At 36.7% G+C, this 26,435-nt stretch overlaps 1 protein-coding gene across 1 annotated transcript in view; it reads left to right on the forward strand.

The window, feature by feature from the left end:
* The window catches only part of CDH2 (cadherin 2), a 210,638-nt gene that overhangs the window by 159,192 nt on the left and 25,011 nt on the right, over window positions 1-26,435 (forward strand). Inside the window, exons 7-14 of the mRNA XM_090285686.1 lie at window positions 1,479-1,651; window positions 10,662-10,799; window positions 11,465-11,650; window positions 13,900-14,153; window positions 15,533-15,675; window positions 19,326-19,559; window positions 19,851-20,084; window positions 22,051-22,190. Coding sequence (XP_090141812.1) covers window positions 1,479-1,651; window positions 10,662-10,799; window positions 11,465-11,650; window positions 13,900-14,153; window positions 15,533-15,675; window positions 19,326-19,559; window positions 19,851-20,084; window positions 22,051-22,190 — 1,502 coding nt within the window. The remainder of the gene's footprint in view (window positions 1-1,478; window positions 1,652-10,661; window positions 10,800-11,464; window positions 11,651-13,899; window positions 14,154-15,532; window positions 15,676-19,325; window positions 19,560-19,850; window positions 20,085-22,050; window positions 22,191-26,435) is intronic.

Below are 26,435 nucleotides of genomic sequence, written 5' to 3' on the forward strand. Positions count from 1 at the left end.
ATATTCTAAAGATAATAAACATTGAGTTTTATTTTTATTTTTGCCTGGGAATGTCTTTTGCTCTTTTAAAATTATTTTCTTTTTGTCCCTCTATTATTTCTAACATTTTTAAAGGTACTGCTTCACACAAGTTGTCAAAAATAAACCATTAAAGATATACTTTTTATGCATTTGGCCATGAATTTCCGTAACATCTACCATAAATGAAAGACTTTAAATGATCATCAGAAGTAGAGACATCTCATGAGTTTATTTCCTGTGGTTGTTTTGTAACTTTGAAAACATCCTTCTAGGCAAGGTTTGGTCATGTGATGAATCTTGAGTTAAATTGCATTGCAATCAGTATTTTGGTTCAAGATTCTGAAGCATATTATTTTGCTTTAATGATTCATTCATTCAACACATGTTTCTAGAGCATGTGCTTTGTGTCAGGCACTGTTTTGGCACCGGGGGATACAGCAGCAACAGGCTAGTCCTGCCCTGGAGCTTAAATTCTAGTAGGGCAGAAACACGCAAGCAGGCAGATTCACAAAGCGGAATAAAAAGGTGTGTAGGGATGACATATAATACATAAGGGTGTCTTCTTTAGAGGCTCAAGCTCTGCAAAGTGATTTGAATAATGTGACCACGACTCAGTTAATTTTGCAACAAAAAGGTACCATGTAAAAGGAACAGCAACTGTAAAGGCTTTAAAGTAGAACTTTTTTATAACCCAGCTCTTACAGATATCCCACAGAACAAACCATGTTAAATGATAATTACTTTCTTTCTACTTGTAAATTATAGTTTGTCTAGCTAATTTGAACTTATTTTTGATCCTAATCTTTTGTAGATTTACTTTCAAAATATCTAATAAATCGAAGTCCCTTGACTGTCTTAAAGTGTTCTTTTAACCTCCTAAGAAAAAATGAACCACAATGCCAAACCCCTATGTGATGTACCAAAACAGTAATGCATGAAATGATTCTTTATGACCTGAGTAAATGGAGTGTTCATCATTATGCACACAGCTTACTTTCAGAAAGTGACTTAGCACAGGGGAGAGTCACACTCAGCATGTGATTTCAGATGTTACTGCATAACAGAAGAAAGGACGGCAGAGGGAAGGAATCAATGACCATAATATACGTTGCTAAGGGCATCTATATTACTTATTAATTTGCACTCTATAAATGAAAGTCTGAAGTGATCCTGTCTTTGAATTATATAGTGAATTTGTCTTCTTAGTTATGGAAAAATTAAGTCTTTTTAAATGTATAAATGTTTTACAATTTTCCTTTCAAGCAAGTAAGCCATGTTTTAGATATTTTTTAAGTGAGTAGTACTCTTTTCAACAGTGTTTTTAATCAAATTAAGTGATTAAAATATTTGTATTGAAAAAGTGAAACTGAGATTGAATGAAGAGGTAAATATACCTTCTATTTAGGAGACCCTGAGGTGAAGGGTGGCCATTCATTTTCCATGTCTACTGTGTCTAGGAACATATGTGATGACGGTCACTGCTATTGATGATGATGATCCCAATACCCAAAATGGGATGTTGAGGTACAGAATTCTGTCCCAGGCTCCAAGCACTCCTTCACCCAACATGTTTACCATCAACAATGAGACTGGTGATATTATCACAGTGGCAGCTGGACTTGATAGAGAAGTAAGCCAACCAAACACTGTCTTTGAATTTGTTTTTAATCTTATAGATGCATGGTATTACACACAGTTTATCTCCAGGTAATAATATATCTACAGTATTATTCAATGTTAATTTTCACTGAGAAATCTGTTGTTCTTTTTTCTACACAACTTTGAATCGGTTAAATAATATGTGTATACAAGGTAATTCATTGCTAGTCTGACATTATTAGTCTATATAATATTTAGTGTGATAATTGACTAAGGTAATTAGATACCTCTGGTATCTAATTTTTAAAATTGTTGGCATGTTCTTGGTTTAGCCTTAGAATTCGTTTTTTGTGAGGAATTGAACTAAAAACCATACCCACATAATACATGTATAAATTAAAGATAAATATTAATGTTCATATTTTTAAGAGGCTACAAATAGATTGTTTGAGCCTGTTTTTGTATAAAGAGATTATCTTCTTTATTAGGACTTTCCCCTTAACTCTAAGATTAATTTATTTAACAGGTTCGAACACTTAATAACTGCATTAATTCCACCAACAAGCTTCTCATGTTATAAATGGAGAGAAATACCCTTCTGCATAGTATTTTGTTGAAAAGGCATAAAATTTGATGGTATTGAAATATGTTGTAATATCACAATCTGAGAGGGAATGGGTATTTCAATTAATTCCAGGTGATCTTCTCACTGTGACAGACCCCAACCCACCATGCTCCTACACACCTCTGTTTTCCCTCATGATTCCTTCCATTAGGAACCTCTTGCACCTTTTTCTTGATCTTGAACCTTCTATTTCTTTATGTTCCAATTCAAGCCCTACTTACATTCTTTTCTGAAATCTCCAGCCCTACTGAATCTTTTACAACTTTTCTCTATTCTGTTCTTACCATTTTCTTAAGAAATTCTCAAGGTCAGTATTGACTATCATTAAGCATTGTATGCGTGAATTACCAAAGTGTCAGCTTATAAGGACTTGTGTTTTGTAGGTTTCTGGCCAAGCAAACGTTTAGAGTAATGTACATCAAAAGGAAACTTTATACCTACCATAATAAATATTATTGACAAGGATTTTAAGAGTTGGTTTCTTTGACACTTTATTATCCTAGTAGAATTCACTTAAATTAGATCAAAGAAAACATCACTATTACAATTAATTATATATGTTAGATAGTGCTAGAAGCACTTTAATAAAGTAATATAACCCAATTAAGATTAATTTATTCACAACTGAGCTCAGAGCCTTACTTAGGAGTTCGGTGTATGTTTTTATTTCATTGTACCTAGTAACTTCCAGGTTTCAATGATTATTTTTTCTAGAAATGTTTTGTGTTAGAGATTGTTGAAATTTAGTTTTTCCAGTAGTACTTCTAGTTTAGTGATATTCAAAACATGAATATCTTTTCACCTTTTCCATTGCTATATGAAATATTATTCTTAAATGCCAATAAGCTGAGCATGAATGCCATATTTTATATGAGAATATGGTGTATTTTTTATATTCTTTCTGAGGACCAGATTGCTCACATACTAAGTATGTATAACTCATCTCCCAATCATGATATTCCTCTTGCATTAAAACTTGCATTGTGTGAGGTACAGAAATATGGCTTTATCTTGTTTCCATGCAGTAATATTCGTAGTACATCTAGCCTGGCTGTTTTATGACAAGAAAGAAGCCTAGAGAATTAGTTAGTTTTACTAAAGCAGACCAACCACATTTAAAAATCAGAGACTTTGTAGTTTAGAAAATGAAAATCTGAAGTCTGATCATAGTCATGGGTAAGTAAAGCTTGCAGTGGGCAGAAGCAGCTATTCACTACCCCTAGTGAAATGAATGTGGAAATGGATTTGAAACTGTAGAATCTTGGGTTAGATACGGTGTGAGAAATGACTTCTTGGCAATGAAATTATTAAGCACAACACTGAGTTAGGAGGGAAAATTATGGAGAACCTTCATTTTCCAACAGTCATTGAACAAAGGAAAAATGTGTCTATCTCTCGGATGGTTTATGGTAATTCTGCCTGAAGCCAGGAATAAATTACTCTTCTTCAGGCCTCCTGCAGGCTTCAGATTCTTTTATTTCTATTAGAATTTACAGCTTTCTTTTTGTTAAAAGTAATTTCAGTTATCATTCTCCTAGGATCTTTGACACCTTTAAGTGATTGAACTTTAATCATGGAAGTACTAAGATTCAGCTTTTTATTTTCCTTTAATCTCCAGGTTTAAAAAAAAGATTAATTCTTCAGGTTTTCCTGACTAAAGCTGTACCCACCACATATGCCAGTGTTCTTTCTTTCTATTTTTCTTTTTTATCTCCATCTGACTTTTTGTTGCATTACTTGCTTAGTTCTAGCATTTTCTTCTTTTCTCCACCCTTTTCTCTTTGTGTCTGTCTCCTGACTATTAAGAATCCCCCTCTGCTTCACTGGGTTTGAATTCTGGCCCTGTCTATTCTAAACTATTTGGGACTATTTGACCTTCAATGTATGAACTTGAAACCTCAGCTCCCACATCTGTAAGCAGAAACAATAACCTAACCTACCTCATGGATGGTGTTAAGGATGATGTAACACCAAGCAGAAAGCATTCAGTGTGGTGCCCAATAAATATTAGATATTGTTTTGCCATCATAAATCCAGCTTCAGCATCTACTGGGTAAGCACTATTACTTTTACTCCTTACCATACTTTTTCTCCTGGCAAGGAAATAATTACAATTCCCATTTTCCAAGCCTAATAATCCTTTCACATGTGCCCTCCACACAGAATTCTATCCTGGAGGATGTTCTGTGTTGTGTTGGCTTAGTCTTCCCTTCTTTATAGTGTCCTTCCTACAAACCCTGCAGGTTCCTTCATAATCTGTAGACATGCTGATTTTTCCTTATGGTAAAATGACTCTCCATGACCCATGGCATGAAGTCAGGAATGTCACTCTTTAACGTGGCATTCCAGACCTTCTGTGACCTTGGCCCTGAAGCCTCCTTTAGCCTATTTACCCTCCTAGAATTTCTTGCCTCCTACTTAAGAGAAAGTGATGCCCAACCACATGCAATTTCTTCTACAAATCTAAGGCTTTGTGTGCTTCTGTCCCCATTGATCCCTCTGCCTGAAGATTCCTTTCTCAGCTCTATAGCCAGCTAGTCCCCACTCTCTGACAGCTAGTCCTTACCCGTTCTTCTGAGCACCCACACTAGTCTATGTATTCCTCTGGAAATACAAAGACTATGTTACAGAGACATTACAGCTGCATTCTTGCTCCAGTTCAGAGACATCAGTGTGGTCCTCATCTTTTCACCCTGAACAGGAACCCTGAAGCAATGGTCGTGTTATGAGATTTTTCTCCTTCCTTTAACACTAGAGTCCTCAAAGGACAGCTTATACTTCCTGCCCACTTCCCACTCCTTCCTCATCTCCTTAAAATTTGGCTTTCTGCCTATTTACGTCCTCCAGGATGCGCACATACCACACAAATATTACGACTTTCTTGGAAGGCACCAACAAGGTAGGATGATTAATGGTCCAGACTCTGAATTCAGAGTACCTGGATTCAGTTATTGTCCCTGCTACTTATGGCCGGGTGTCAGGGGGCCAGCCTCCTTGCCTCCCCAAGCCTTGCTTTTCTGGTCTGCAAAATGAAGATTTAAAAATCTATCTGCCTTATTGTGACAACTAAATAAGATAAGTATAGTGCTTAGCTCTGTGCCTGGCACATAGTTCATGCTCAATCACAAATGCTAATTTTGTTATTATTATTAAGGCCCTTAGAAAAATGTCTACACAAAATTACAATTCAAAAATATTTTAGACTGCAGACTTAATAAGGTAGGTGGTACTATCATCCCCACTTCACAAATGGGAGAACTAGATGCTTAGCACTTAAGAATTTGAACAAGTTGACAAACCTGTACTGTCCTTGTAAGTTCTTATGACATTATCACTTAAATGTTCATCCCCTAACCAATGCATTTAAAAGCAAACCTATTGTCTCCCTAAACCTGTGATTCCTGATGAATTTCCAGTTTCATGCAAACATTGTCACCTTCTCCTCTGCCTCCAAGACAATGGTCTTCTTGCCTTTAACATACACTGCCATTAATCCACCTCGCTTATTTAGTTATTGGGTTCCTCTCAGTTTACCTCCAATATGCCTCTTGCATTCATACGTCCCTAAGGCTCTGAGGACTGGTTCAGATGCCCCGTTAAAGGCTTCTTGAATGACTTCTTCCTATTCTTACTACAGTTGCACTGTATATTTGGTTCCATGCTGCAATAATATATCTCCCTCACTAATGACCTCTGGTTTTGTTCATTATTTTATTCAAGTAAATACTTATTATCTGACATCTAGTAGACACTCATTAAATGTTTACCAAATGAATGACTGAATATCCCCACCTCTTCATTCGCTAATATTGCGCTAGTTCAGTGTTTCAAAAGTGTGGTACACCTGGTTATAATAATTTTAATTGATACACATAGGGAAACCTCTAGAGAAAACCAGAGATCATGAGTTTGTTATTGACAATGGATGCTATCCCACCAAGTAGAGACTGCTAGAGTGCAAGAATAGTATTATGTTTATTTTTACAGTTATCTATATGGCAAGTGATGCTAGTTTTCCACTTATGGTGTTCTTACAATAAATTAAGGTTTTTTTTTAAAGGGAGTTAATGTCCAGATAAGTAGTAAGTGACTCATGTTATAGAAATATGAGAAGTGGCAGAATTGGGGAAATGGTATGTGAATCACTGGGAAACAGTGAGCTAGTTTATGCTGCCAGTATGTGTTTTAATGAATAAATGATAGCTAGCCATGTAAATAAGAAGGTGTTTTTTCCTGCCTTGAACGGTGCGGCTCAGTTAATTGGGCACTGTCCCACAAAGCGAAATGTCGTCGGTCAGGGCACATGCTTGGGTTGCAGGTTCAGTCCCTGATCAGGGTATGTATAGGAGGCAGCTAATCAATGTTTCTCTCCCACATCAATGTTTATCTCCCTCTCTTTCTCCTTTCCTTCCCCTCTCTCGAAAATTAAATAAATAAAATATTTTTCAAAAAGATTTTCCAGACCTGAAATGAATTTTATAATGTAATACAGGGCCTAAGGTTTCTCATCTATTCATCCATCCAACCACAAATTCAAAAGCAAAAGGTCAACAAATAACAAGTGTTGGTGAAGATGTGAAGAAAAAAGAAACCAGCACTTTTGGTGGGAATGGAAACTGGTGCAGCAACTATGGAAAACGCTTTTGAGGTTTCTCAAATTTTTTAAAAAAAAACAATAGTTTGACCTGAAAACCCCACTTCTGGGTATTTATCTGAAGAAATCCAAAACACTAACTCAAAAGGATGTATGCATCTCTAAGTTCATTCTAGCATTACTTACAATAGCCAAGATAAGGAAGCAACCTAAATTTCCATCAGTAGATAAATGGTTAAAGATGTGTTATATACAGGGTAGGGCAAAGTAGCTTTATAGTTGTGAGTACACAAAACAGAATTTACTGTTATTATTTATTAATTATTGTATTATTTTCCATACGGATAACTGTAAACTTACTTTTTCCCCACCCTGTGTGTGTATGGAAATATTATACAATCATAAAAAAGAATTAAATGTCACCATTTGTGACAACATGAATGGACCTCGAGGCTATTACACTAAGTGAAATAAGTCAGGCATAGAAAGACAAAAACTGCATGATTTCACTTACGTATGGAATCTCAGAAAGACAACAAAAACAAATGTACAAGCATAACAAGAGAGAAACAGACTCACAGAGACAGAAAACAAACTGATGGTTGCCAGAGGGGAGAGGGGAGGAAGATGGGCAAAAAAGGTGAAGGGGAATAAGAACACAAACTTCCAGTTATAAAATAACTAAATCACAGGGATGTAATGCACAGCATAGGTAATGTAGTCAATATTGTAATAACTTTGTATGCTGACAGACAGTTGCTAGATTTACCATGGTGATCACTTCGTAAGGTATATAAGTGTGAAAGCATTATATTGTACACCTGAAACTAATATCATATTGTGTATAAACTGTAATTTGTAAAAGTTAAGTATTTATAGCTTGGCTTGCTCTATGAATCACTGTGTGCATGGCAGCAACATAAACACTGACAGAGCAAGGGCACTGGGAAGGGATGTGTGTATGTGTGCATGTAGCAGGACAGGACAGACATATGGACTGTGGACAGCCATATAAACTAAAAATAGTGACTGAGGTGTGTCCCGAGTTGGCAAACAGCTCTCCCTAAAGAAGTCATCTCTAAGATGACTTTGAAGCTTTCTTTCTGTCAAGTTCAGAGTGGAGGAAAGGGTATTCTAGGCCAGAGTTTCTTATCCTTGGCACTGTTGACATTTGCATTGGATAAATCTTTGTTAGGGGTGTGTCCTGTGCACCACAGGATATTTAGCAGCATCTCTAGCCTTTCTACCCATTAGGTGACAGTAGTACCTCTTAGTTTTGACAACCAAAAATGTCCCAGGGTGTCCCTTGGGTGGGAGCAGGGGACAAAATCCCCCTGGTTGAGAACCACCAATTTAGGCAGAAGGAAATGCCAAGTGCAATGGCATAGAATCATGATAAGCATTTGAAAATAAATACAGAAAGCTCAAGTAAATGAAAGATGATAGCCATGGTAAGCTAGGTAAGGAAGAGAGGGAAGGATCACCAGCAAGCAGATGAGTTTATCCCTTCTAGAACAAGAAGTGAGGAAGTGTTTTAAGCAAAATCCCCTTGATTAGATGTGGGATTTGGGACAAGGAGGGTGGGAAGTCAGATCCTTATGGAATCTAAATGTCAGTCATTTAGAACCAGATGCCCAGTAACTAAATTAAGCAAGAAGCTCTAAACGGTTTGGTTGTCTAGAACATCTTCCTTACTGAATATAAGAGCATTTTACCAATCAGCATTTGAAAATGGAGATTATATTATTTTCCAAGTCATTTCCTTATTTGAAAAGACATTATACTTCAGAAATAACAATGTTCTTTGTAACTTAAAGATTTCAAGACTAGCTTGGAGCAATAGGAAATTTCAGATATTAGTTACTGATCTCAATATGTCAGCTAAATGGATAATTGCATATAATATGCTTATATAATCTTAGAGATCTTTGTATAGGGTAGACATTAACAAAGAACTGTGTCTCCAAATAATATCTGTGTTGGTTTTCTTCTTTTTTTAAGGCTCCATTTTTTAAAATGTTTTTGAGAATGTTCATTTGTTTCTGTAAACAGCCGCTAACATGTTATTTTAATGACATATTTTTATTTTCATTATTTTCAGCTGGGAAGCTGAACTGCATGCCCTACAAAATTCTCTCACTAACCATGAGACCATTAAGCTGAAATGACACTCTTGATTAGGAAAGGAAATCATTGAGAAATATTTTAGCTTACATACGCATTATGGTGGGGTGTTATGGGTTAAGAAAACTTAAAATGGCTCAACCAGCACTATTCCTTTGTTTCTTTTTTCTTATTTAGAAAAAAAAAAGTGCGGTGTGTTCTCTTTTTTAAACTAAAATAAATAACTGCTAGAGACCGACATTTGGGTAGACAGAGACTTCAAGTCGGATGTGTGAGGGTTGGCTTTCTCTCCTCCTCCCTTCTCCGTGCCCTTCCCACTAACAACTAAATCAAAAGCTACAATTTGTGTCTGTTCTGTCCAAGCTCCAGAAATCCCCTAAGTGTGGCCATTCATAATGTTAGTTATATTTAGAATCAGGGAAAACTGCACTTTGCAGTGACAGTTTATTTTTGTTTGAAGAAATGAGTTTTGTTGTTCGGAATGTTTTAACATTTGTGAAAACCATCTATATTTTTTTATCTGCGCCAATTTTCACAGAGATTTCCAATGATTTTAGATACTTGTTTTGGTTATTTCCTAACATAAAAGTTTGTCAGGTAGTACTATAGACTTCTCAGACAATCTCAAGATTTTATCTTAGGTACATTCAAACTTAATTTGGCTCCCCTCTAAAAATCCCATCTGGAATTTGAAAGCAGCAATGCCTATTTGTAAATAATCATCTGCATGTAAATGCTTCCACATCCATGATAGATCTCTGGACAGAGTGAGTGTTATACCCAAAGAGCAATACCTCGAGTATACAAATATTAAATATTTTCTATGTGCCAGGACTAAGAATGTAAGCATAAACCCTTTAATTAGGCTTTGACTTCATTTAAGAATGTATTTCGTCTATATAATTGTGAATAACATGTATGGATTGGAACTAGAAGGAAATATTGTATCAACCCTCTTATAATAGAAACATATGTAAGAATATATGCCAACAAACATGTAAACATATGTAATGTTTGTGAATTTACACAGAATAAAGTTGCTAAATAAAATGAGAGACCATTTTTGGTTTTTCAGATAGACAAAAATGAAAGGTGGATAATACCCCATTTTGGCAAGAGGATTGAGGACTAGGCTTTCAACACTGTTAGTGAGGGTAATTTTTAAATATATGTCAGATTTGTTGATGTGCCTACTTTTTGATTTGGCAGTCCTACCTTTAAAAAAAAAGAATATATAAAAGGAAATATATACTTTTTGAATTATATATGCTTTCTTCTCCCTCTCAAGATTCTTTACTGTCTTTAGTATCTTAACCTGGGTAGATATTAACATGTGATAAAATAAATGAAACCAATGGACTTGAATGCTTGATCACAATGCACTTGCATGTTGAGAAGTTCAGAAGGAAAGGAAAGGCTGAAACCAGATGGAAGCTTCAGCTTTGCTGTGAATTTCACACATCTGCTCTGCATTTGTTTTCATGAGTAGAGGTGAAAATATATAGTTAAATATCTCTAGACAAAAACCAGACCTGTGGTTTGCCAGTTAAAGTAAACTCCACTTGGGAAATTTCAAGTAATGTTGATCAGAATAAATGATGCTGTGCTCTTCATGTGTAATAAAGAGCCATTTACAGAACCACTGTTATGTCTTCTTGAGGAATTAGGTTCATTGAGATTTTCTTTATGTCTTTGTAGAAAGTGCAACAGTATACGTTGATAATTCAAGCTACAGACACAGAAGGCAGCCCCACATATGGCCTTTCAAACACAGCAACGGCTGTCATCACAGTGACAGATGTCAATGACAATCCTCCAGAGTTTACTGCCATGACAGTAAGTACAGACTGTCACTCACTGAACTTTACATCTGTGGTCCATTCCTGGGAAGTTTGGTTGTGAATAACAAATGTGTTCAGTAAAAGTTGAACTTGCTTAACCTAATTGTAGAAGGGGTACTGACTCAGACATTTTCTGTCACTTAACCAGGGTTTCAAACGATGCATCGAAGTAATATTTTTTCTCTTAATAGCCAAGTCCACTGATAAAGCTGTTAAAAAGTGCTGCCTGGACGAAATGCTCCCCCAAAACTTTGTGCTCTTATAACACAATTCTCATAATATTTTCAAGTACATGAATTATGTGACTGATTTTTACTACTTCATCAGCAAATAATTATTATCTCTCGTGGAAAATTGTTTTCCTCAGACGAGTCCTTTCCTCCCACCTCCCATTAATGACCCTGATACTCACAAATGGATGCTAATTTTAACATTAATGAAACTGTGACATAATTTGGAAAAAATTGATTGCTGGCAAATGTTAAATTATTTTTAAAGTCAACCATAAATGCTGTGATTACCTGCATTACTGCTCTCCACATTTAGTGAGGATAATAAAGATTTAACGGCCTAGTAAAGTCAGGGTGGTGTGGTCATCGAGACACGCTGTCCTTCACTGATCCATGTCACTCCTCTGACTGAGCTTTTTCTTCCTTGTAGTTCTATGGCGAAGTCCCTGAAAACAGGGTGGATGTCATAGTAGCTAATCTAACTGTGACCGATAAGGATCAGCCCCATACGCCGTCCTGGAATGCAGCGTACAGAATCAGTGGTGGGGATCCTACGGGGCGGTTTGCCATTCAGACAGACCCGAACAGCAATGATGGCTTAGTCACCGTGGTCAAAGTAAGTGGAACTTGGGCCATTGATCTGACAGCCACTCTGCAGTGACCGATATGTGCCCCCCACCCTCTTAGTCTGTTATTCAGTCTTAAGACTTTTTTTCTTTCAAACATCTCTAAATCTGGAATTAATGTATTTTGAGGAGTCACATGTGTTATTTTGTAGTTTCTGTTGAGGCCAACATAGATATTCTCACATCGTCCTTGGAATTTGATTGTTTTTAAATTAGTTTGGCCAGTGTTAATAAGCTGAAGACAGCACAGCCCTCAACAGTGTTAAATGTTGGTGCAGTTGTATTGGTGATCCATCACATCCTGAAGTTTGGATCTCCAGTCAGTAGTTATGAGCAATGCCACCCCACACCTGCTAATCTTAAGTCTACAGATTACTCTTAAGAATGCTGGCTTGGGTAAAAAAAAAACAAAAAATCACAAAAGTAAAATGGGATGAGTAGGCAAGAAGATGGTCCACATTTTTAAAAAGGTTTTGAATTTACATTACTATATTTAAATGCTATTTTCAAGGCATTGAGAAATTGGGTCCCCTGATCTTTAATTATAAAAAATATGTGTGTGTGTGTGTGTGTGTGTGTGTGTAATATATATATTACTGCTGAATGAAGAATATATAGATATTACACACACACACACCCCCAAGTTCTGCAAGGAAAGGGGATGTTAACTTCAAGTATATTAAATACACAGCGCTGATGTAAAAGCTCTTTAAAGTGAATATCTCTTATGTTTATCCACACAGTGAAGAGATTTGCTTCCTTGCCTCCTATCCCAATACTCTTTGATTTGTGAGGAAGCCCAAACATTGACCTTACATAGAAAGGCATACTAAGGTGTCAGTTGCCAAGAATGTTAAACATGTATGAGTGGAACGGTCTTTTCCTTCATGAGGTGGGGGCTAGACATCTCTGAACATAGCATAATGATCCTGATGAGCGTGGGCCCCAGAACCTGACCCTCTGTGTTCTAACCCAACTCTGCCTTTGGTAGCGGTGTGACCATGGCAAGTATTAACCTCCTGTAAGCCTCAAATTCAAGTCATAGCTTTGTTCTGAGGGATAAATAAGCTTAATACACGTTAAAGCTCTTAAAATTATGCATACATACAATTTACCTCCCAAAAATATTATGTCCGGGATGTTTCTTCTGGCTAATGATATCACTCAGAAGGGTTGTTTTACTTTCTGGCTTCTCTACTGTCTTGATTGAAATAATTGAGAAGGGGCAAATTGAATCAGTGATTTCAGAATGAAAGAAAAACAACTATGTGTCTGAAGATCTGGAGGCAGTCTAGGTTAAGAAACTGGTGCGGTTTGTGCCAATAATGTGGCTTTCTCTTCAGCCTCAGCTCTTGATCATTCTTAGACAAACTTTCTTAGACAACCTGTGACAGCTCTTCTCTCGTGGTCTTCTGCACAAGGCTACTTATCTGCACCTCCACCAGAAGGTGGTCAGTGGAAGTTAAGAATGAAAGTCCAGTCTAGTCACTTTTGACTCCTGTAACTTTCCTATTGACTTAGGATTCAATGGAACTTTGAAAGTTAGTATTTACACGAAGTGTTATTTGTGTAGTGCCTTTATCTAGAGTATTGTTCTTAGATTGGGGGTTTTTACAGAGTAGTACAATACCCAAAATTATTTTGGAAAACAAACAGGGTTTTTGTTTGCTAAGTAAAAGAGAAAAAAAAAACCTTCTACATACAAATATTATTTTTAAAGTATGTATGTATGTATACTTTAAAATGTATATATCAAATCATGAATGAACTTTTAACTTGAATGTGTTTAACTTTATGAAAAACTATATTTCCTAGTTATCTTTTTTCCACTTCATCACAAACTGGCAAAGGATTTCAAGATAGGAGTAGTCTTAGTACCAGAGTTTGCGAGTACAATCTAGATCATTACGTTCTCACTTGATTTCAGTTTATTGGTGTTTTTGAGAATAATCAAGTTTTTTGGATGTAGCTAAATAAGTTCAATCTTACAATAGTAATATGTATTATTTTGTGAACATAAATCTTTGAAATACCCAAGGTTTATGAATATCTTGTTTAAATTATGACAAACATTTCAATCCCTGATAATACTAATGCATGTTTTCCAGAAATTTGAAAAGAAGCTATGACATAGTGAATGAAAAGTTAATGTTTTGGAAAAGGAGTTGGTAGAAGAATAAACTGCAGAATGAAATTACTATTTCCTGCAAAAACGTGGTTTCCCTTTTATTTTTCCTAGCCAATCGACTTTGAAACAAATAGGATGTTTGTCCTTACTGTTGCTGCAGAAAATCAAGTGCCATTAGCCAAGGGTATTCAGCACCCACCTCAGTCAACGGCAACTGTGTCTGTTACAGTTATTGATGTGAATGAAAACCCTTATTTTACCCCAAATCCCAAGATCATTCGCCAAGAAGAAGGCCTTCATGCGGGTACCATGTTAACAACATTTACTGCTCAGGACCCAGATCGATATATGCAGCAAAATATTAGGTATCAAATGCCATTTATACTGTTTTTATAATTTATATTCTACACTGTGCATAAAATTTACCACTTAAGAAATTTCCATTGGACTGAAAACTATTTATTACAAGATGATTTTTAATTCTTTGATGAAGTGTCCTCAATAGATCAATGAATACAGTACATTGGAAATAAAAGAATGGATCTAGTCAGGTTTTATTTGAAGAAAAAAAAAATGCTATCTGCCTCTCTGTTTCCACCTCCCTTTTTCTTTAAATATTTAACAATGATTTAGTCTGTGCTTTCCTAATGAACTCACAAAAAGCATCTACTGTAGGGAAAGAGGTGACTTTCAGAAGCTTATAACATTTACCTCTTGTCCACACATCAGGAAGAAAACTCATGCCAAAACTAAGATAAAAGCTAATTATTTTCATTTTTTAGGACTTATAAAATATATCTGTAAAGATTTCCAACTTCAGCAAAATCAAATTTATCCTTCCTGAGGAGGGAGTGGATGGTTGGCAGAGCACACCCCACACAGCTATTCATTGCTGCTGATGATAATTTTTTAAATTAACTCATATTTTATTTAGCTTCTTTTAGAACTGCTGCAACAGATAACTGCATATTTTCTCCATTTTTCTATACATTAAAATCAACAGATAAATAGCTAATTAATCAGTGTATTCAATTCCTACAACTTTTTACATCTTAAAACATGGGATATTTTTTTTCTCAATCTGTATATTGGTTATCTAAAGTTTAAAATCTCACCCGCCCCCAGTAAAAAAAGTATAAGATGATAAACTACTGTTATAGATAATCAGCTTCATACAGACTCAGACTGTGGGATTTCATTTGAAAGGTGTAAGTCTGAGGCTTGGCCCGTTGTGGGAGACCCTACTAGGGATAGGATTATGGGGGGGGTCTCCCCACTAGGACCTCATCTTCGCCATTATAAGGTGGCAACCATTTTAGAAGTATTCTGTGATAGAAATTCCAACTTAAAATTTTTCTTCAGTCCTATACATTAGGGCTACTGCTTATCAAGAAGGAATATTTGAGCTGTTGTATTTGCACCATTGCCACACATTGAACTAGACAGGAGATTAAAACAGTATCTGTCAAATCCAACAGAGCCCACAGTAGAGAGGCTGAACTCCTAGTCTTTTCCCTCAAACACCTATCTAATATTCCTGCATAACTGCACATATGCAACCTTTATATGCCTCCCAAAGCCACTGTCACAGAAGTACTTCCCACATTAAAGATGTATTTGCAACCATCATCTGCAAAACTCTTAAGTTAATGAGCTGCATTTGGAACTAAACCAGTAAAATATGCTTTATTTTTTTTAAGTTTCATGTCAAAATAAATAAACTTACTGCACTTTCATTTTGTAGATACACAAAATTATCTGATCCTGCCAATTGGCTAAAAATAGATCCTGTGAATGGGCAAGTAACTACAATTGCTGTTTTGGACCGAGAATCACCAAATGTGAAAAACAATATATATAATGCCACTTTCCTTGCTTCTGACAATGGTACGTAATTCAATACAGTCACCGTATTTTCCTGTATGTTGTTCAGGAGAGGAGAGCCCCATCATGAAGGCATCATCAGGAAATGAGGTTTTCTACAAAACCCAATTTTCTGGAAAACTGACCTTTATTCCTCTAAAGCCCCAACTTCTACTTTCCGTTTCTGCTAGGGTTTCTATGGCATATTCTATGTGTTTTATAACGTTCATGCACCCTCCATGGTCGCCTAGCATTGTGATTAGCAGCCTTTGTAGTTTTCTGCCCTGCTACATGTGATGCCTCATTACTGCAGGTTGAGTATGTCCTCAGTGGCCCAAATGCTGTGTTTTTGGAGATGGTCTTTTTCTACTTCTGCTGCCATCAGTTTTATCTGTCTCTAGCGTTTTTCCTCTTTCTAATTCTGTGCCTGTTGTCTGCCATTACGGGGAAAGTCCTTAATTCCATGCATTAATTGAGATAATTGAGTACATGAGCTTTAGTTTATTGATATTGGAACATCTAGTTTAGCGCTTCTTTTTTTTTTGCATCTTTGCTAGATTCTAAATGGTGAGATTAATAGATATCACATTTTTAAAGCTTTTTTAAAAATCAATGTGTGGTTGTGTGGTTGCCTCTCACACACCCCCAGCTGGGGACCTGGCTCACAGCCCAGGCCTGTGCCCTGACTGGGGATGGAACTGGCGACCCTTTGGTTCGCAGGCTCGTGCTCCATCCACTGAGCCACACCAGCCAGGGCAGAATGCACATTTTTTAATGTGTAAGATAAAAGTGACTTCTTTAAACCTGGTGTTGGACTTGCTTTGCTTTTTTAGCTTTTAGTATGATATGTGTTTAAAAGTTTAAGCTCTGAAAATCTGGCCCCCTGGGTCCAGATTCCAGCTCTACCATTTCCTAACTGGGGGATTAGCAGCAGTGTTTTAAATCTGTCCCTTTCCCTTTGCTGTTAAATAGGGGTAATGGCAGCAGTACCTAACTCACAGTGTATTGGGGAAGATAAAATGACTTGTGCACATAAAGTTTTGAAAATAGTGCCTGGCCCAAACTAAACAATCAAATAAATATTTTTATTATGTATTAATATATCCAAAAGTGAATCACAGCCATATTTTAAAACCCTTTTAGTGTTCAACTTTGCATGTTAGCATCAAATAAAAATAGTCAGCTTCAATTTGGTGGTCGAGATGTGTAGTTTTAAAAACGTTGCCTATGAAACACTTTTGATAAGAACAGTTTCAATGAACCTTTCTGAATCCTATATAATAAGATTCAGTGAGATCATTGTCTGCCATAAATCTATGCGGCAACAGAGCCCAAGCAATATTTTTCTTATCTAGCGCTAATGTTCAAATATTTAGAGTTGAAACATGGGCCATACAGCTTCTGCCATTGCACATCGAAACACAGTATCAGTGTCTGTCTTAGGCTCTCTCACCTTGTGGAAGCGGTAGCTTCTGTTCTCAGTGGAACTTAAAGTAATGTATCTTGCACCCTTATATTGCATTTTAAACAGCTATAAAATCATGTATGCATGTTGGTTGTGAATTGCAAACAATATTTTCATTCACCGGGGTGGATTATTTTCTAATTGAAAGGGTGTTTGATGCAAGCAGTTAAATCTGTGTCGCCGTGATGCTTTGCAGATACACCTGACTTAAATCACAAGGCTACATTTGGATCCTTGTTCTGCTCTTTACTGATTGGGCAAGCTCTTATACTTTCTGTGCCTTAGTTTCATTATTGATAAATTGATTTTGCTTCTTGCTTATTATGTAGAGTTGTCATAAGAGTCAAATAATATTAAATGTGAAAATAAATGTGAAAGTTCCTCAAACTATGTAGTATCAGAGTGGTCACGATGGCATTAGAATTCTGCCTCCATTTTACCAATGCGTACATCACAATAATTCTTTCTGCCTTCGGAACACTCGTATTCCTCATGGAGCCCATGGAGATTGCTTTTGGTCCCCTCCTCAGGGGTGTATATGTGCTTCTTTTTAGTTGCATGTCCTTGGGCAGGTCACTTAAACCTCTGTGTCTCTGTATGCAGCCTTACTCAGAAGATGATTATAGTTCTATTCTATTTATATAATATATAAAGTATATAATTAAATAATATGTGTTTATGATTAATATAGTATTTTTGTTATAGTACAGCAGGTTCTTAAATAATGTTTTGTTCAACATCTTTTCATCATAATATTAATGAGATATAGCCTGTGGTAAAATTGGTTTTGTTTATATATGCCATTTCTCTTCAAGTCAAAGAAGCAACTGATGATGTTAACTGAAGACTTACTTTACATACATTTATAAACATTTCTAATATAACACAGGCCAAATCACAGGAATAAATGATCACAAGACAACATTATATGCTGTAACAAGAATGGTTTTGGGGTCAGTAACATCTTTAGTACCAACCCTAACCCTACCACTTACGAGTGTGTGACCATGTGTATGTAGTTTATAGAGACTTGGGTTGGTCATCTGTATGAACCTACTTCATAGGTTTACAATGGAATAATGTATGCGAGGGGGAACCAATAAAAGAAAGGGATTATCTCCTGGAGAGCGGGCCCCTGGTAATACAGCTTCCCCCACTAGGTGAGTATTCTAGGAACCCATCTGTATCAGTGCACCAGATGGCGTTGTTGTGAGAGGTTGTGCTCAGTTTCAGTGAACTTTTTTGAAGACTCTTTCAGTGTGCTTGCCCATTTCATGATGGGTGATTTTCGAGTGCACCTGCTCACACCGCACTGAGTGTTCAGCAGTTTTTGACCCCCATGCCACACCCTCCCTATTCACCAGATATCGCCCCCAACGACTATTTTTTTGTTTTGTTTCCCCGGATGAAAAAAGTCCTCAAAGGCAAACATTTTGCATATGTGGAAAAGGTGAAACAAAAAATGGCAGACACACTAAAAGGCATTAGAATTGAGGAGTTCAAAAACTGTTTTGAGCAGTGGGGAAAAAGAGTGTTTATAAGTATATTGCATCAAATGGAGAGTACTTTCAAGGTGAGCAAAGTTTAAATATGTAAGAATAAATACACAATATTTTATAAATAAATTTCTTTTTTTCTGGTCCCCATCTTATACAGAGCAACCTCATGCTTTCTCAAGGAGGTAGTTGGTTCACAGTAAATATCATTTCTCCTCTCCATGGTGTTTCTTCCCAAGATGACGTTTGTGGATCTGTAGACTGTTTCAGTATTTCATAGCTGTGTTTAAGCTTTAAAAGCATTCTTGTGTTCTTCTGTGCACATGGCTTGGTTTTCCACCAAAAGTGAGGCCCACAAGATCGCAAGCCTGGTGCTCAGCACTGCTCACATTCACCGCAGTGCCTCGAGGGACGTGGTAGGCACGCGGCCCAGAGTAATGGACGGCAGGGGCAGGGTGGGTGCAGAACTGCTGTCAGCAAGGGCACACGGTGTCACTGCGCGCAGCTCCTGCACACCCGTGGTGGCAGCTCAGAGTCATCCTGGAAAGGAAGCACTAAGTGACCTTGTTCTGAAACATTCTGCCCACGTGCTGTGGCAACTAGATTTTTCCAAGGTTATGCAGTGATAAGGGCAAGAAGGCTGGAAGCTTTGAAAATTTCATGGTCATGGAGAGAAAATTCAGCATTGGTTTGTGGTTTTTCTTTCTTTTAAGGAATTCCTCCTATGAGTGGAACAGGAACGCTGCAGATCTATTTACTTGATATTAATGACAATGCCCCTCAAGTATTACCTCAAGAGGCAGAGACGTGTGAAACGCCAGACCCCAGTTCAATTAACATCACAGCACTTGATTATGATATTGATCCAAATGCTGGACCATTTGCTTTTGATCTTCCTTTGTCTCCAGTGACTATTAAGAGAAATTGGACCATCACTCGGCTTAATGGTAAGAACAGGTTAATTATTTGAATATATATATACAGTTAAGAGATTTTGAGGCTTGGAACAAAAAGTTAATTTTAGGTGCTTTGTACTATCCTCGTTAAATATATTTTAAAAGCTACTTAAAGTTTAAATAAGATATTAAAACCTTTAAAGCCAAAAAAATGTCTTGACAATGCAGCTTAGGTGCAGTCTGCTATATACTATTAGGTAGTACATACATTCTAGTAAATATTATGTGTGTTTCACCATATTATGTATTAACTAGCAAACTGTATTTTTTTTTTTTATATAGGTGATTTTGCTCAACTTAATTTAAAGATAAAATTTCTTGAGGCTGGAATATACGAAGTTCCGATCATAATCACAGATTCGGGTAATCCTCCCAAATCAAATAGTTCCATCCTGCGTGTGAAGGTCTGCCAGTGCGACTCCAACGGGGACTGCACAGATGTAGACAGAATTGTGGGCGCGGGGCTCGGCACAGGGGCCATCATTGCCATCCTGCTTTGCATCATCATCCTGCTCAGTAAGTACTGTCTTTGGCTCTTCAGTTTTCTTTTCACTTCTAGAACGTTTAGCAAAGTAACTTATTACTGTTGCCTTTCCAAGGTAATTTAACAACTCTCTTCGACCTCTTAGCATGTTCTTGCCAATTGTATCTGGTTCAGCCAAGCCCACCTTGAAATGAGAAGAACCTTGAGCACTGTTTGAGCAGTGACAGGCTTGCAGCACACCCAGGCAGCTCACCTCTTCAAGGCCATTTTCTGATGCCGATAGCTTGGGGAGCCGTAACAAGCTCTTTTATAGAAAAACGTTAGAGTCCTTACTTTGAGCACTTATCTTATGATTTGAGTATGAATTTATGGCACGCAGTTGATGATTTAGGAAAATAAGTATATTGCTTTCCTTTCTTTTCCTTCACATAAAGCACAGTCAGCAACCTGCTCCAGTCATGCAAAGATCAAGGTCTTTGTTTCTGAAGGATTGCATAAAATAGTGAAAAATTGTACTTCGTATAGCACATTTGATAATAGAAATGATTACACAGTTCAATAAATTCTCTGTCTTAAGAGCAAGCCTAGATTAAGGAATAACTACTCTTTAAGATACTTTGCAATCTTTGGTTCAGTGGAATGCAAAAAATTAACCACCAGAAAGTACTTTAGGAACCACTTCTAAGCTTGCAGGTTAAAAGAATAAATTGCCTGGGCTCTGTGTTTTATTGTTGAATAGCAGCAGGACTTAGTTTGTTGTGTGATCATGCTATACACCAATCACTTTCTTGAAACTGTTGCCCATTTCTTTTATATTTTCACCATTTACAAGTGTTCTGGTAATTTAGAATTCTGTCCTTTTATCCTAAGCAATTACTATAGAAGCTTGAGCATTTTTTACTTCCTATGTGGAGACTACTTTGACTATAAATTGAAACCTGCATGCCATACTAATAACCCACATGCTAGACTTAGCCCTGGAACAATGGCAAATGAGATCATGTATCTGGCTTTAAAGGGAGGATATTTACTTTTATGGCCAATAATAAAAAATGTGTTCAAATAGGAGTCATTAAATCTTTTGCTTCGGGATGTAAACTAATATCTCCAGATTTTAGAGAGAAAGCGTTCCTAGATGTGCACTTAGGGATACGTTTCAATTTCAACTAAAATGCGGCATATATGCCAACCTTATCAAGAAAGACTTTGATATGATGGATTATGGCATGAGGAAGTGATGCAGCCTTGAAGGAAGATGAATTGGTGCTGATTTTAGCATCAACCCTCCGGAAAACTTATGATTCTAACCCTGGCACAAATGTGTAAAGCATGAAAGCCTAATGTTATTTCAGTGGTCAAGCTAATCCCCTAACCTTCTTACCTGAAACCTGAGGTCTAATATAAAAGGAATGCACAGTAGTGCAGTAGAAAAGCAGCAGCCTTTGGAAATCAAAAATCCTCAAGGTCCAATTGCTGATCCAATTCCATCGTACCACCCAAGTCATCATGGGAAGCAGTTCCCCTCCCTGAGAAGGGCAGTCCTCCTTGACCTGGAGAGTAGAATAACGGCTGACCAACTTCAATGAAATAGCAACTAAATAACAAGTAACAATTTAACTTACTGTCAGTTTTTGTTTTAGAATTCATAAACCATTCTATTAAGAGATTTGCTAGCACACCCAAGTAGAAGATAGAAATAATTATTTTCCCCATTTGTAGTTGATGAAACTGAGGACAGGCACTGACACAGTGAGTTCACAAGGGCACCAGGCTCTGTGACCCAGGTCTTCACCCTCTAAAACCCAGTGGGAGGGTCTTGCTCTGTCTTGTCTCTTGTAATGTGAGGACAGAAATACATAATAGAGTAAAAGATGCATTGCAAGATTTCTGCCCACAGAAGTGTAAATTATTAGTGTTGCAGACTGTTGTTACGTAGATCAAGTTTAAAAAATTACAATGTTATTCTTTTTTACTCTTTAAAAAAAATTTTTATCCTAGTCCTCGTTCTGATGTTTGTGGTATGGATGAAGCGCCGGGATAAAGAACGCCAGGCCAAGCAACTTTTAATTGATCCAGAAGATGATGTAAGAGATAATATTTTAAAATATGATGAAGAAGGTGGAGGAGAAGAAGACCAGGTCAGCTGTGTTTTAAGTCTTTAAAATAAAATGTTATGATCATATAAATAATAGGACAAATGTTAATACATGCAGTGAGATAATGGTTTCAAATTTCTTTTCCGTTACCACATTATTAAACACTTGGTGACTTTCTTCCAACATGTGCTGCATATTTCCTGAGTTTTCTTCGAAGTGTCAACAGTCATACTTATTTTGTAAGAAAATTACTAACATTGTTTTTGAAGTCGCCATCTGGCTATAAAATAACATGAGCTTCTGTATCACTGTGACACAAAGAATGGCATTCTTGTTCAAGGATGAGAATGACCATAGGTGGAAAATGAAGAATTTCATCTGCTTGCAAGAAACATTTAGATGTCATAACAGCTAACATTTATAAGGTCTGCACTACATACCAGGCATTCTGCTTATGTACATTAAATGCTATTCCCGCAAATCTTGTGATATTTTAAAACTTCTGATGTTATACTGTGAATATTCCCATTTCTGAGATAGAAAACTTGTGATGTTATAAGGATGGTTGAACTCTATTAACTCATGTAACTAGGAAGTGATAGATGTAGTACTTGATCCCAGGCCTGTCTTACGTTGGCCTAAACTAAGTGCTCTGATACAGTTCTAAAAATTGGATGATGTTAATGTAATCCATAAGAAATCACTGTAACAGGTATTAGATTTGATAGCTGTGTCATTTTCCACTTACTAATGCAAATGTCAGGAGCAGCATTCAGAAAAAGAACCCAGAACTCTTGGGTCCTGGATCATCATGAGTAAATTCAGAGGTACTCTGTCTTAAGTATTTATGTAGACATCATGATAGGACTGTAAACTTCAAAAAAGCAAATTTTCATGGACATATTTTCTCTTCCCCTTTTTTTTTTTTTTTTGAGGAAATAGTATATTACTTTTTCTTTTACAAAGCACATTCACATTCATTGTGTTTAATCCTTGTAGCCAGCTGTTAGAGTTCTCTGTTTTACATTTGTAGCAAGTTGCAGGATTTTGGCTCAGAGTGTGGCCTGGCAAAGCCAGAACTCAAGCTTAGCTTTCAGCCCCTGTGCTTGGTTTACCAGATTCCTCAACTCTCATTTAGAAGAGTATTTAAAGTCTGCTGAAAATTTGACTTGTGTGTGTAAAGCTGTTTTGAATACTGACTAATTAAAATGGCTCTACAAATATACCCCAGAGTTTCTTGCTTATAACTCTTTGGATATTAAAATTCATGTTTGGCTTAATCCTTAATTAATCTGTCCTTTCACTTTCCTGAGCTGTGTTCAAGATTAGCAAATGTATGTTGATCACATTATCTTGGAAATCTTTTACTGGTATTTCATGCTTCATGTCATTATGCATAATTTTCAGGGCATAAACATAAACCTACCTCAATGAAGCTTCAGTAAAAATAGTAATAGCTGAAAGGGCACCACTCGTAACTGTTAGCTGCATAGAACTGGAGACTTAGAGGCAAGAACCAAGATATTTCTCAGCAACGAGGGTCTGGACCAGGGCACTTGATGCCACCTAATCTGATTCTTTCTCTCCGCTACTCCATCCCTTTAAGAAATTGTTTAACATAGTTTTATCCTTGTAGTTATTTTAGGAAAGACTTACTTCCTTTATTGACTTTATCCACTTAGATTGATGCTTGAGATCAAATAGTAAAACTTAACCTATTACAAATATTTATTAATATTATCATCATATTCTTCATCCTTTTCCTGACCTCTGAAGTTTCCTTTACCCCCGATAAATTCATGGGCATGAATATGTTGTTTCCTACTCCCTTCCCCGAAAGTTCGAAGATTTTTCTGGAACTTTAATCTTGTTTGCTGTGGCTAATTTATTTACTACCTGTCTTCTTATGATGTCCCTTTGTAGCCTCTTGTTTTCTTGTTGGCATTTTAGTCCAGATTAAGAGCCCCCCATCTCTGATCCTCTGTTATGATTTCCATTTACAGTTCTCATTATAGAAAATGGTGACAAAATTGCATGAAGGGTTTTTTATGCATTCTAATGTTTGCCTTATAGTAGAAGAATGAAATGCGCGGTGTAATCGTACTACGACCAAGGGTTCTGTCTCCTCTACCTCTCGAGTGGTTCATGAAATCCATTCACTTATCTCCATTACCTTAACTTAGGTTAGAATTATCACCATCCTGCGACCACATCTTAATGAGTGTCCTGTTTCTGGTTTCACACCTCCATCCACTCTTGGGAAATTATAAAATTCAAACTTCCTCCTTAGCATAACAGATCTTTGGCTCTGCAGCCAGACTTGAGTGTATCCCATCATGCACCAGGTAAAGACCTGTGGGAAAAGTTGGCGCGGTTGCACGGGGTGGGAATCCATCAAGGCTGTCTATCAGGGCCACTCACGTTTCTTTCAAAGTTAGGGTGAAATGTCCTTTTACGATTTAATGTCATTTTTTTCTCTTCCTCTCACCACTCTTCCAGGGATAAAAGCAGGTATAGGTCTTCTTTTTCATAAGAAAGACTTGTCGGGTTTTTGTTTTGTTTTTTCCATTTTTATTCAGTTAAATCTCATCATGTTCTCAGCTATCTTATGGTTTCAAAAGTCTGTGATTCAGTAACTCATCCGGTTTGTTCTTGGCATCAGAGTGCAAATTATAATCTCATGATTTTCTATATTCCAACCAGAAGCAGAGGCTTCCCACAGGTTTAACTCACATGAACACAGGTTCACTCATATCAACAAGGACTATTTCCAGCCGCCCAGAAGCTTCCCTTGTACCCTTGCCAAGTAGTATGCTCTCTGCCAGAAGTAACCAGTATGTTTTTAATTTCTATCATCATATATTAGTATTACCTGCTTGAATTTTATTATGAAACTGCATATCGTATAGTAGGTACTTTTCCTGCCTGGCTTCCTTTACTTAACTTTATATCTGTGAGATTCATCCTTGCTGTATTTAGATGTAGCTCATTTTTGTCGCTGCTGAATAGTATTTATTTCATTGTAAGAATTAACCACATTTTATTTATCCATTCTACTACACTTGGACATTTGAGTTGATCTAATTATTATGTATAAAACCTCTATAAACATTCTTGTGTGTGTGTGTGTGTGTGTGTGTGTGTGTTTTGGTGTGTTTCTTTTCTTATGTACCCAGAGATTGAATTTCTAGGCCCTAGAACATGCGTATGTGCAGCTTTAGTACAATCCTGCCCGTTTTCCAAAGTGGTCGCACCGGTTTACATCCCCTCGCCACAGCTGTGTAGGAGTCCCAATTGCCCTACGTCCTCACTAGTACTTGGTTTTTTCCCTCTTTTAAAAACTTAGCCACTCAGTGTGTGTGTGTGTGTCTTATTATGCTTTAATTAGGATGTTCCCACTGAATTACTATTTTCTTATCTTCTTTGTGAACTTTTTGACTGTTTTTCTGTCGGATTGTCTGTCTTTTCCTTATTGATTTGTAGGATATCCTGATATATTAAGGGTATCAGTTATTTATTGGTTAAATGTATTGTAAGTATCTTCTTCTCCCATTCTGCAGCCTGCTTTTTTATTCTCCTAATGGTGCCTTATGATGAACAGAAGTTTTTATTTTAATAAAGTCCAGTTTATCAATTTTTTCATTATGTTTGCATATTTATATCCTATTTAGCAAGACTGTGTACTCCAAGGTAATGAATCACCTCCCCAAAAAATGTAGCTGTGATTCATCTGTAATGGATTATTCATTTGGTACAAGAGGTAGACCAGAGTTGTTCTTTGTTTTCTTCTCTGGATATCCAGTACTGTTTACCGAAATGATAATGCTTTTCCACTGCATTGCGGTGATTCATGTGACAGACAGCAGATGGTTTCTAAGTGTGAGTCTGTAGATCAGCTTCCTGATTCTCTGTGCTATGGTACTAGTTCTAGTTGTCTGTTTGGGGGCCAGTTCCATGCTGTTTTAATTAGTATAGTCTTATAATATATCCTCAGATCTATTAGGATAAGTTCTCCAACTCAATTCATCAAGCATTTTTTCAAAGTTTTATGGATTTTGTTATTTACCTTTTCTTCTGGAGGAAAAGAAAAAACACATTTATTTAATACTCTTCCTTTCTAAATGAATTTATTCCAAATGCTTCTCCCTTTTCTAAAGAGGATATTAATGCTTTAAATATTAAAATCATGGTCAGTTCCCAAGAAGTTTTGTTAAATACACTTTCTATGTTCCGTAAATAGAAAGGTTACCTGTTAGAAACTTCCTTTCTATGTAGTAGTGTGCCTTA

Source organism: Furipterus horrens, unplaced genomic scaffold, assembly GCF_987537825.1.
Source record: "Furipterus horrens unplaced genomic scaffold, mFurHor1.1.pri manual_scaffold_8, whole genome shotgun sequence".
NCBI classification, from domain to species: domain Eukaryota; kingdom Metazoa; phylum Chordata; class Mammalia; order Chiroptera; family Furipteridae; genus Furipterus; species Furipterus horrens.